General features: G+C 39.4%; 1 protein-coding gene across 2 annotated transcripts; it reads right to left on the bottom strand.

The window, feature by feature from the left end:
* Positions 1 to 1,671: 1,671 nt before the first annotated feature.
* Positions 1,672 to 9,740, bottom strand: LOC116256173 (lysM domain receptor-like kinase 3). Of its 2 annotated transcripts, XM_050078359.1 has the most exons (12): positions 8,985 to 9,740; positions 8,026 to 8,831; positions 7,072 to 7,143; positions 6,294 to 6,584; positions 5,019 to 5,164; positions 4,825 to 4,914; positions 4,628 to 4,733; positions 3,549 to 3,700; positions 3,375 to 3,472; positions 3,073 to 3,220; positions 2,252 to 2,359; positions 1,672 to 2,160 (listed from the first exon to the last, which is right to left on the bottom strand). In XM_050078359.1, the coding sequence occupies exons 2-12, from the start codon at positions 8,651 to 8,653 to the stop codon at positions 1,996 to 1,998; spliced, it is 2,004 nt and encodes a 667-aa protein (XP_049934316.1). In that variant the 5' UTR covers positions 8,654 to 8,831; positions 8,985 to 9,740; the 3' UTR covers positions 1,672 to 1,995. The 2 variants fall into 2 exon arrangements, with proteins under 2 accessions (XP_049934316.1, XP_031488293.1); XM_031632433.2 differs by having other exon boundaries at positions 8,026 to 9,740.
* Positions 9,741 to 13,124: the final 3,384 nt, after the last annotated feature.

The following is a 13,124-nucleotide window of genomic DNA, read 5'->3' as shown; positions in this document are numbered from 1 at the left end:
CCATGAATTTGTTCTAAAGATTGGAGTAGATTCATCGAACACTAGTTAATTTGTGTTATGAGGTGTTCAAGGGGAGTCTTTTTTTTTTTTTTTGTTCAAGGTGTTCAACGAAAAATCATATAAACAGAAGACCTGTCTTGGTTGTTTCTAAAGGATGCCCAACGTGAAGAAATATAGATGTAAAATGCTACTGATAAAGTTCTTAAAGATCAACAAAAGAGAAGCTGTATGACATTACTGTTAAAACGAAGAGAACGATAAATGTCCGAGAGCGTCTAGTCTTTCTATTGGTTGTTCCGTCCTCGAAGGTTTAGCATTCCTATTTTTCGTTGGGCAGATTATGCAGGATTTCTAATTCATCCAGCATTGAATGGCCTAATGGGTCATATGCTTCAGCACAACGATGACGTCCTTGTCTTTGGCAAGGCAACCTGACGGCCGTTGGCATGTCTTCACCTTCTTCTTGAAGACTGCTCCTTGGTTTCAGGGCATCAGATAAATCTTGCTAAACTAAATGCTCTTCAATTTTTTTCAGTACTGAGTCTTCCACAGAAGAAACGGCCCGTGCATTTTTCCCAATGTCCGACCGTGGATCACCCTCTCGAACATTTAAGTTATCCAGCTTCGCCATGGATATTTACAAGCGTAGCAATCTACCAATCCCTCTTTTGCAGCCAGAATTGTTCTCATCAAGCACGTTGCCGCAGCTTTTCCGATGCACTTTCTTACCGTCCTTCCCATGCAATCCTCCATCCGAGATTCTCCAGCACTTGCATCGATTGTCTACCAGCATTTTGTCCCACTGCACAAAAGTAGTTCGAGTCAGCGTGGTGTTCTCCCTCGGTTATGCTCAGCATAGCTCCTTTGCATACGCCCTACTCAAGGGAGCAAATTAAGGGACATTCTGGCCGATTTGACTTCTCAACTTTTGGTGGGCCAAATAGATGACCACGAATCTTGTTGATTTCAGGTATAAAAGGATCCCCTTTGATTGGGGATGTTCATAAGCCAAGTTTGAGGCTAAGGCACACGACCCTATCTCATTTGAATCTTTAATGAGCTAAGAAGGCGTTTGCTCTGCATCATGTGGACCTCCACAGTTTATGCTAGTCTGATGAGTTGAAACGGCTCCTTAGCAGTTACCCCTCACTTCTTCCTTCTATGGCTGTATCTCCTTAAGCAACACAACTCTAGCTCATTTGAATCTTTAATGAGCTAAGAAGGCGTTTGCTCTACTCATGTGGGCTTCCTAACTTTATGCTAGTCTGACGAGTTGAAACGGCTCCTTACCCCTCACTACTTCTTTCTGTGCTTCTCTCTCTTTCTCTCTCTCTCTCTCCAGACAAACAAGCAAGGGACCGCACAGAGTTCGTCCCACGGTACATATTACAAGGATTTGGTAGACCTGGACAAACAAGCTCAGCCGCTACCCCTGCCCAGCGAAGAGAACAAAAGCCATAGAAATTCAATGAAGGCAATGAATTTAGTACTAGCGCAACATACAGGCAGCAAGAATCCACCTTTATGGCGGTGACAGTGAACTGTACTATACGTATCATGAGGGAGCCATTTCGGCCTCCGTTTGTGTTAAGATCGACCATCCTTTTCAAAAGCAATAAAATGCTAGTTACCTCTATGCATCATAAATGCTGCCAACCACCAAGACCTACGGCCATAAAAAGGAGTTTAAGTGCAAATGCTACTATACATTCAAACTGTCAACAAAAGCTCTGGCTTCACATTGGCCAGCCATGAACTGAAAAAAACACCAATTAGTCCATGGTGGCATTTGCAGAAGTACCCCTCACTTTACAGACGATATTATGAAAAAGAAATAAAAAAGGAAAAGATGAACCATACGAGGAGAATGGAAACAAACGAAAGAACAGAAACTGGGAATTGCCATTGGAGGCATCACTATACAAAGAATAAAAGGAAAAAAAGTCTAAGGAGAGAAAGAACCAATCACACAGACACAGACGAATTGGGCAGACATCATCTTCCTTGCACAAGGCCACTAAAAACTTGGCTGTTGCCAGCCAGTGTAGCTTCCCACTCTATTGAGGAGAGGAGGATCTGCGACAGGGCAATTACAACTTGCTTCATGTCTGGTCGTAGAATTGGTTCCTCATCAACGCATTGCTTCGCTAACATAGACATCTAAATACCAGAAAGCCATCAGACAAACTGTGAGAGAGACGCAGAGAGAGAGAGAGAGAGAGAGAGAGAGAGAGAGAGAGAATAAATTCACCTTATACACACAGTCATGGGGATACAAATCCATCAGGTTAGGGTCTATGCATTCTTTCAAGCTTGCCATGCTCATCGAATTAGGAGAATTACGAAGTGCAGCAACCATCTGGAAGTCATAAAAATGAACACAAATCAAAAGTTGAACTACAATGTCCATACCCAAAATGTAAATAAGACATAGAACACGTTTCCGGAATGGCAGCTCGGTTTTCAACAATTATTTTTTGTCACAACCACATTTGTCAAAGAGGATGGGACCTGCAACCAATATTTTGGAGAAACATATTTGAAGATTTTCTAAAACTTTCAGTGTCTATACGTGGTGAGCGTTATGTCACATGATCATGCACACACTCCTCTAAGCATGTGTCATGCAGAATCCTTATGTGCATTAGGAAAGGCCGAGCAGTATATCCAACAAGTCAATAACGAGTGGAGAAATATTATCATTTGCTCAAAGCTGGCCTATTTGAACAAGTTGCAAATTCACAAAGAGCAATGCTCTATTCTTAGAGCACGCAGCAGTCAGCACCATCGAATGAGAGGTAATATTTGCACAATATAGCTAATATGAAACACTTTTAGGAGTATCTTAACACTCGTAAAGACCATTTATGACGTTAGTCTGTTTCTTATGTCTTATCATGATAAATCAGCTCCTAATTTTTTTAAAAGAATCTAATTATGCATTACAGGTAAAGAGTATGGATCTAAATATGCAATTTCGGATCTAAAATGCAATTTCAGACATGCAAGAGCCAATGGCTTCTAAATAATCTACATAATCAGATTCATAAACACTTATTTCACAAAACTTACAATTGATACAAGTGATCTTCGTTCAAGGCTAATATTCACCCTGCCATTTGTCTTTGTTATTGCCTCTTTACCAGATATTAATTCGAAAAGCACGACACCAAATGCATATACATCACTTTTGGTTGTTGCTTGTCCATCACTCAGATACCTGTTTTAAACACACAGATCAACTAAACTTGTTAAACAACAAACCTGAAGAAACAGAAAAAAATGGTCAAGACTGTCAATAATTTATACATACGTACTTATTTCATATTCATTTTTTATGTCCACATATATGTCAAGCTTGGGAATCGACTTACTCTGGAGCCAAGTAGCCAAAAGTACCAACAATTCTTGTTGCAGAAGCTTCTCCTTCAGCGGTCTTCCCAACAAGCTTTGCGAGCCCAAAGTCAGAGATCTACACACAAAGGCAGATAAGACAAGTTCTGGAGCTAATCTGAAAAGAGAGAGAATTATTGAAACTAAGAAGATACCTTCGCTCTCAATGAATTATCCAGCAAAATGTTGCTAGACTTGATGTCTCGATGTACGTACTGAGCTTTTGCATGCTCATGTATGTATTCCAGTCCTCTTGCAGCATCAAGAGCAATTTGAACTCGAGAAATCCAAGAAAGAGATGTTTGCCCTGAACAATTTGGGAACACAAACATTACTCGTACTCAAGGTAACTTCTGCAGTGCAACATTGAAACAAGATCGGAGAGAAAAGACCCTAACAGAACCGAGAACCTATGTTGCATGGAAACTTCAAAAAATATGAAGTGCATCAACACTTATAAGACACTATTTTTGAACTATGATAGTGTCCAGCAACCATGTTGCTCTTTTCCCTCTTTTCCTTTTTCTTTTGTTCTCATTTTTTCCCCTCTTTCTTTTTTTCTTTAAGTCACACCTCTCTCTCTCTCTCTCTCTCTCTCTCTCTCTCTCTCTACAGCTCCCGATGGAGGGTTTGTCATCTTTTCAGAAAGGGAAATAATGGATCTATTCTCTCTATCTTTCTCTCTCTGTGCACAAGGTGACAGGGGTCTGTCATCCTTAAAAAAAACTTGCCAGGGTCATCTTTTAGAAACAATTTTAAAAAAACTTTATTTACTTAATCAAATTTCTAGTTAGACCAAAGTAGTTAAGTAACCTTTATATAAAAAAATATTCACAAATCAAAGCAAATAAAGCTATTAAAAAATTAATTAACTGATTATCCAACAAATTTTAAATTAGCGTTTTGTCATTTTTTGCTTGTAAAATTTGTTATTCTGCATAGCTATATATGTCCAAGTGTCTAATTTTTAACATTTGTACCCTTCTGCGACAGTGACACCAGTGCCTTTGAACATGCAACGTAGCTGAGAATGGTCAAACGGAAATTATCTATCTTGTCATAAACAACAGTATTGGAGTATAAATTGTTTCACAGTTTGATGGTAAATGTGAGGACAGCGCCATACATTTGGGGATTGACAACCTATAGACCAGGATATAGCAAATGGTCTCTGCACTGTAGGAACATAGTATTGTAAAAGCAAATAGCAGTATCAAGTCAGCTGCAAACATACCCTTATTTTGAGGATCATGGAGATGATTTGCGAGAGAGCTCTTATGTGCATACTCATAAACAAGGAAAAGCTCTTCTTCAGTGGCTGCATAACCAATTAATTCTACCTTGACAAAATTCAAGTACAACTCAGCACCACAACTGTGATCTTATGGCATTAAATATGTATGAATGAATGTATGAGGAAAGGCTATATACCAAATTTGCATGGTGAACTTTGCATAGAACTTTCATCTCAGCCATAAATTCCTTAGTTTTTGTGGCCGTCATCCTTTTGATAGCAACCTCCTGAAAGAATATAGAATAATTGCCTATGATGCATTGGGTGATAAGGTTCAAGCAAATCCGTAATACTTTGTCCTATTAGGGACAAGGGAAATGGGAATCTGCACCTGATCACGAAGCATGCCATAGTACACTGAACCATATGTGCCATTTCCCAAGAGGTTTGAATCAGAGAATCCATCAGTAGAAGAGAGAATTTCATCATAGGTGAAGATTACAGGCTTCTCCATATGAAAGATGTTGCTCATCAGATCTGCAGGAGCATAAATTTTTGCAACTGTATTTGAAAGGAAATGATGGGAAAATATAGAAGGAAAAATGAGGAGCCAAAACAGGACAACCAAAAACTAGAAAAGGCCACTATTATAACTACATTCACCAAACAACCGCTAAATCAAGTCCATCGTGAAATATTTTTATAGTGATTTAAAATAATCAATTTATGAAATCCTTTAGAAGGTTATTATTGACTGAAGATTTTCATGAAGCAATGAGAACATGTCTATTATAGCATATTTTTCAAGAATCAAGAACTTGAGAGCAAAATTGATGATTGAATTCATGTAAAATTGGGTCTACATCAGCACTATCCCAACACCAGTAACATCCCTTATTCAAGAACATGATTTTCTTTCAACTGACAGACATACAATCACAAAAAGAATACCAGATCAGAAGAGAGAAAACATAGTTTTGCACTAAACGAAAAATATTGAAAGAGATTCCACCGTTCCGATTGATGTGATTGTGAAAGTATAATCTTCTGCAAATAGCAGAAAAACAATGCAAAATACAGAGACAAGGAGAACGAGAAGCACAACTTCCGACCTATGTTCGCAGGCAGAGTAACAAGGTAACTGAAAGGGGAGAACGAAATGGATCACACCATAGACCTTCAGACCCGAAAGAAATCTCAATACCCGAATTCTCATAACCCCATGAAAGGATAGTTCACAATCCTCCTGAGTAATGGAGTCATAAGTTAAAGACAAATTGGTCAGAACCACAAATTAGGGGCTTTTTCCCTCAGATAATTCCTGAGTCACATCATCCCAGGATCTCTTCTTGGTAAAAACTTGCATGCAGAATGTCCTTCAAAGTTCTCCTCAAAAGTATTCCAGTTCAAGTCATGGGATGAAAGAAACCTTGAATCCAAGACACTTGGAATATGAATGGTCCAAAAATTTCAAAGTAGTACTTGGAAACAAGATTCAGCAGTACCAGTCTGGAAAAGCTTGTAATTCTCCTCTATGCCTAAGTGATTGACAAGCGAATAGTACGTATGAAAATGATAATTTTGGTAATAGCACTCAACAGTTATGGAACTCGAGCAAGGAGCATAACAAGCAAAACTGAGCTTCAGCCTGAAAGGATAATCATACCTTTAGCAATGCTAGTCTGCTGACTAGCAGCAATTTCACTGCTTGGCTTTCCAGACTTGCAGCATATATATCTGCCAGATGGATAGCAAAAACCTGACCCTCGAAGAATGTGAAATTTATGACAAATTTTCCCATCATTGTCATTGCCACTTCCCAATTGTGCTTTGGAACAACAATGGAATGTTTTGCACCAAATGCATAACAGAACAGCTAAGATCAGGACAAGCCCAACTCCTACACTTCCCAAAATCCATCCTAGTGGAAAATGCTTAGAATGATGTTCTTGGTAGGCTGCAAAAAACAGATAAATACAGAACTTAATTTAATCCCAACTAGGAATAACACAAGTAATCATGGCAATGAAGACAAAATCCACACCATGTTTGGAACATGCAGTATAAGGTTCAACCAAAAAAATAATAATAAATGCATGTCACTCAATAAAATATTAACAAACTAATTCAAACGAAAAATGTTCAAAACCAGGGGCAAGTACATCAATGTGCCTCAGAAAATAAGATACTTGAAGCAAAATTGACAGAAGTATGGACTTATGAATGACAGACCACCCACACAATATATTTCCAATATTATACCCCACAAAGAAAACCTTATTCTTTTTACAAATTTAATAAATCATTGCAGGAGATGACAGGTTTATTGTCTCACCATATCTTAATGCTCGGAAATCAAGCAGAACAGAAATTTATACAGCATACCAAGATTAAGGAACTTACAATGAGTTCAACCATGCACTACACACTTGAGATAATCTCACCTAAGGGTGTGAAAACAGCTGGTGGAGGTGCAGGTGACATTGCATGAGGTAGAGTGTAAGGCACACCAGGAACTGCATACAAGAAAAAGTGTAAATTAGTTCTATGTGAGCCCGAAACTTTTGTCTTCACATCGAAGTGGTAGCAATCCAGCCAATTTATTATATGTGCCAGTCCTTGCTAGTGTATTTGAGCAATATTGAGCTACTATGATACCGATCCTAGCAGCTCAACTTTCAAAAGAAGCTTGTGGCTGGGAGAAGTGTCATTATTTAAACCAGCAAATCCAACCACATCAAGTGCAAACTTCATGATCTTCTGCTGATAACTGAGTTTCGACAGCAAAATAAGCTCGCTCACATCAAGTGCAACATTCAAACTCATTGATAATAAGTTTATTATAATCCAAGATGCAATAAATTAGGATAGATGCTCCAGCTGCTTTCCTAGCTATGTACTATGTGTCCTTCAGATCAATAGTCAAGGGAACAACTGAAACTAGAACAAAATCAGGAAGCACAAAGAGAAACTCTGCAAAGTTACCCTGAGAAATAAGCAGGCTTCGTTGGAGCAAGGTTCGGCATCTATGGTCAATCACAGCTAGTTCATAGTCGCACAGCAGACAATTGTTGAGCTCTCTAAATTCAGTCTGCTAAGGTAGCGTGATCAACCAATGGATACATGCTCATGAAAATGTTCATACTAAAATTTAGAACTCCCCAGCTAAGCAGTTCTTATAACTAACAAGAGCAATCTAGGACAGGACCAGTGTTACCATAAAAAAAGAGAAAAATCTACGGAATGAAAACATTTATGATGTCAATCATAAATGTAGTATGAAACAATTGAATTTGCTAGCACAGGTATTGACAACACATAAAAAAACCATCTGAGGTGGCCAATTGAAAAACAAAACAGGTGATGAACATAAACAATCAGGTATCCATAAGTCATACCTGACATCAATGGTATATAGTAAACCTTTCCAACGGTAATGGCGTTGCGATCGGCGATGCCATTCAGATTCTCAATGTCTGCCATGCTCACCCCGAACCTACTCGCCAAAGAGGCAACGGTGTCACCTTCCCGCACCACGTAAGTCATTATATAGTTCCACAGGCTGCTGGAACACCCACAGAGCAGACGCAAGGACACCACCGCGCCGATGTACGCCGTTCTGTTCCAATTAGGCTCGCTGGCGAGAAGCCCATCGTAGGCTCGAAGTACCATATCGTCGACCGACCCATTATTTTCCCTGACTGTAAAAGTAGTGCTGCTCAGGTACTGCTTCTCCTGCGAGAAGCAGGAGCAGTTCTTCCTGATGAATAAATACTGATAGCCGTCGGCTTCTGGGATACGCTCCATCGTCACATCCGAAGGCAAAACATCGAACATGCTCTCTATCAGCGCGAGGCTCTGGTTGGCAGCGGCCCTGTAGGCCATGAAAGAGGTGCAGACCCGAGAAGTATCGGAGCAATTGAGGGGAACGGACACAGTGAGAGCTGATGAGAAGCTAAAAAAGAGGAGAAGGAAAGCAAGAAAACGAAAGGGCATGAAGCAAAAGGAACGTTTTGAGGATCCCATGGAAATATTTTGAGGATTTCCGTCAAGAACACTGAAGATGGAAAGGGAAGAAGAGAAGGATAGAGTTTTCACATAGGAATGATGACGAGGCCTTGGAGTGAACCAAAGGGATTGGACTAATTGTATAACGAATGACACTAAAATAAGGGAATAGAATAGACTGATGATCGGAAATTTTCTGAAAAATGACGAGAAAGAGACATAAAAGAAGGAAACTAATGAATAAAAGAATGAACCTTTACACCAAGTTTCTGGTAATACAAGAGAAATAAGAACTAAACGAAAGCAAACAAGAGCGAGAGTACTGGAAAGGTAGAAAAGAAAATCTTACCAAAGACGCAGAGAAGGCAACGAAGAGCAAAAACGTGGAGGAGGATTCGAGAAAAGCGGCAGGCGACAGAAGGGAGGAGAGAAAAGGAGAGGAAAATCGAGAAAGGACTTGAAATGTAAAATAAGGGAGGACACCAAGAAGATCACTGGAGTCTGGAGGAAGATCAGCAAGGAACTTTGGGCATCAAAAGAAAAGCATGGCAGACTATGAAGTTAATTTATTTTTTTCAGAGCTCGCCATACCCCACACAGAGAGAGATATGATGATGATGATGATGATGGAGATGATGGTAATGATGATGGTAACAACGAGGGATGGTGGTGGTGGTAGGAGACTCGGAGTCTGGTGGCTGGTGGTGGCCAGCAATAGCGGAATCCAGAAGAAAAAATCACTAATGTCAAGAAAGAGAGAGAGATATGATGACGATGGAGATGATGATGGTGATGGCGACGATGAAAGATGGTGTGGGGTGGGGTGGGGGGGAGGCCAGCAATAGCGGAATCCAGAAAAAAAGAACACCAACGCAGAGATGGATGATGAGGAGGAGGTGTTCATTCTACTTCAAGGAATACAGAGCTCGCTTCTCTCGTCTTAGTCTCTTACCAGTCTCCATTTCTCTAAGCAGAGAAAGACGGAAATAAATGAAGGGAAAGGCAAGTTACGGGGCTCCCTCCCTGCTTTAAAGCTGTGTTGAAAGCCCCTTGACTTGTGTCGAGAGCGCGAGAGAGAGAGAGAGAGAGTCCATGTGGTGGCGGCAGTAACACACGAAAACTGGAACACGTTGAACCTCAACAGTCAAAACTAGAAGCCAACTAAGAAGCCCCCCTCCGCCCAGCTATTTGCCATTCAAAACCCACGAAAATACCAACTGCCACAACTCTTCATTCAACGCTACCCTCATTTGTCCCTCCACCTCCGGTTACAGTAGACAGTCGGTCTCTGACGACTTCTTCTGCCGTGTTTGAATTCGTTGAGATGAAATGTCTTATCTCATACCCTTATTCCTTATGTTTCAATAGACCGTCATTCTCGTAAAGCACCTTTCGCGGTGTTTGAATTCATGTCTTTCTCATACTTTTTATTCCCTAAATTTCATGGTCAATACATCATTTATTTAGGCTGTAAAGGGTGACAAGTGCCAAAATCTAGAAAGTGTAAGGACTCGATCTTGAAACCTTTATGCTGATAGTTTCCCTTAAGTAAATATTTAAAGAGACACTTAAATTCTCTTCATCCGTCCAACTGCCCTCGTATAAATTTGGATCATGAAATCGAATGTTTTGATCCAAATTATTTATGGCACATGCATACGAGTAAATGGGAAGGGTCCACTTTGGAGAAAATTCTCCAACCTGTCTTGGAGTACTTCCGGCTCCATGTTTCCCGCTTTTTATTGCTTTCACTCCTCCCCTTTTTTTCCAGGGGACACAAGATTAAAGCCAACACTTCTCCATTGATCGATCTTGAGTTATTAGATCTGACTGGTGCTTTTCTTTCTCCCCCTTTAGGGCAAGCTGGCCATTGTAATGTTTATGGAGGGACATACATACTCTCAAAACTTTTTACCTCTTTCAACTAATTGGTCTTGGAATTTTTTTTATTGTTTAACTCGCTTTTGCTTATTAAACTAAGTTAGTGCTGTTTAATTGCTTGTTGGTAGAATATTTCGGCCTCTGTTAGCAAATATCTTAGTGTTTGCTATGTCAGAGAAGTACCTTGTCGTAGAGCGCGTGGTAAACTCTTAAAAAGTCCAAGTTATTCTTTAAGAAAACTCTTACGTATGTAGAGAATGAAACAAAATTAAGAAGCTGCAACTTGTCCACGCTAGATTGTCTCAGTCAAGTGCAATTAATATTGAAGATACAAAAGATGGTAAGGCGAAGTTTCTCCTCCTCCTTCTAGTTTTTAAGGTTTAGGAACTCATGTTTTACCGTATTTCTTTCAACTCGAGTATATATATATATATTATAGTAAAAATGAGCAGTATTCATGAAATCAAACTAATTAAGCCGATCAGTTCTATGCCCCAATATGGCAAAACCCAAAATCTCAAGAAAAATTTAAGTAACTTCATTTTCCTTGTGTTGTTAAGATAAAACACTACAAACTGTTTTTTTTTTTTAAATAAGTCGAATAAATGGCTAGAGAATGTAGTATTAAACGTCTATTGTGATGATAAAGCTATTCGGTCCAAAAGTCCGGACTCCATTGCTCGGCCGATGCGAGTAGGGAAGGGCTATTTGGATATTTCCGGGGCAAGGTAGGGGCAATTTCTTGGGAGGGGGTGGAGTTTGAGTGAATAGGAGAATAATCCACTTGAACGTCGTGCAGGTAAAGGGGCAGAGGCCATGCTGGAAAAAAGGGCTCCCATTTATTGCCCCGACCCGCCGTCCTTCCCTGGACATGCAGTCAACCGTACGTTTAATTAATCGCCGATTAATTGTCCGACACATGGGTCGCCCAACTCATGGGCCCCTTTACTTTTCCCTCTCGTCACAAAACCGGGTCCGAATATTAACTGTGAATCGTGTGGATCTAGACCCGGATGCGCTCTTCCTTTCCTTTACAATGCCTTGCCTACGAACCTGGCATTCCTGTTGTCCATTTCGAAGGTAACTTGGGGAAGGAGATAACAAGTACGGAGTACCGTGGAAAGGGGAGGATCGTGTGTCCAGATTTCTGTCGAAGCAAATCAGTTAAAATTATCAAAAAGCTTAATTTTTAAAATAAATAATTAAAAATGAGTACAAAAATAATAAAAATTATTAAACTATTTTAAGAAATAGCTAGACGGTGAAACATGGCACCGTTGAATCGGGCAACATAATCAAATCGACTTTTAACTATTAGTGACTGATTCAATTCTAAGATCAACAAGAGTATTTCATCATACATTCTAGTTGAGAGTTGAGAAGGTTAAAGATATGTCTTTGGTGCGTCGGAATAGCTCTTTACTATACTTCAATTTATATATTAGTGTGATACCTGGAAGCTCGAATCTCTTTGAAGATTTGATTAATTCAAATTGAATATGACAGTTTGAGTTAGATTCGGTGAGTTGCTGTAAGAATATTTTACGAATAACTTTTCTTGTTTGATTGATAATATAATCTTATGTAGTTGGTAAGCGACAAAGCCACATGTGGGCAGTGTGGGTAGTTACCCACACCAGCCGTACAAAACTTTTTTTATTTTCATGTTGCTGTCTTTCACGGTTTCACCTATTGGAATATGCAACCTAATTAGTTGAGAGCCGAAGAAAATTTTTAACTATTTACGAGTCGCACGGAGTAAGAAATTTCTGACCAATGAGTATTAATAGTTAAATTTTAAATTCTAAAGGCAACTCGCGTATAAAAAAAATAAAAACTATAAGTGTATCAATTTATATATAAAGGTAATTGTGAGGGCTATCATTAGTTACAAGTATATAAAATATAGGAGTGGTGGAGCCAGATTTTTTTTTTATTTATTTACTGAAGAGCAATAACTGAGTAACTTGAGGTGAAACGAGAGGTGATTTTAGATTCTAGGCAAGATTTAAGGATCTCATATCCATGAATTTAAAGGTCTGGTCTCAGATCCACGGACTTGAAGAGGGAGTACAGATTCATTATTTAAAAAATGAATATGTGCAGACCATTCCTTCCAATCTAAGATTTGGGGCAATCGAATGCCCTCGTGGGGATATAAACTGTGAGGAATCAAGTTGGTTCTGGTCTTTTCTGTACAGATTTGAGATCCATGATTTTGAACTCCAACCCCTCCCATCCCCTCCTCATCGGATCTCAAATCTATGAATTTTTTACACTACATTATGAAATTGATCTCAAATCTATGAATTTTTTACACTACATTATGAAATTGAGATCCACGTTAGGAGTGGATGCTGAAATCCACAGCTTTTCAGCTATCGTGTATTTTAAATTCTCTTCGATCTAAGATCCATAAAAAATTAAACAGAATATTGCCAAAACCGGTTTCACAAGTTACTACACGAGTTAACGCTAAACGAATTAACGCCTGAATGAGTTAAATGGGTTAAACAAGTCGAGTTCGAGCTCGATTTTGTGTAGTCGAGTCGAGCTTGAGCTTACTATAAGGAGTTCGATTCAAGTTCAAGCCAAGCTCGAGCCGAGT

The sequence above is a fragment of the Nymphaea colorata genome, chromosome 6, assembly GCF_008831285.2.
Source record: "Nymphaea colorata isolate Beijing-Zhang1983 chromosome 6, ASM883128v2, whole genome shotgun sequence".
Classification (NCBI taxonomy): domain Eukaryota; kingdom Viridiplantae; phylum Streptophyta; class Magnoliopsida; order Nymphaeales; family Nymphaeaceae; genus Nymphaea; species Nymphaea colorata.
This window is presented reverse-complemented; position numbering and strand designations above follow the sequence as displayed.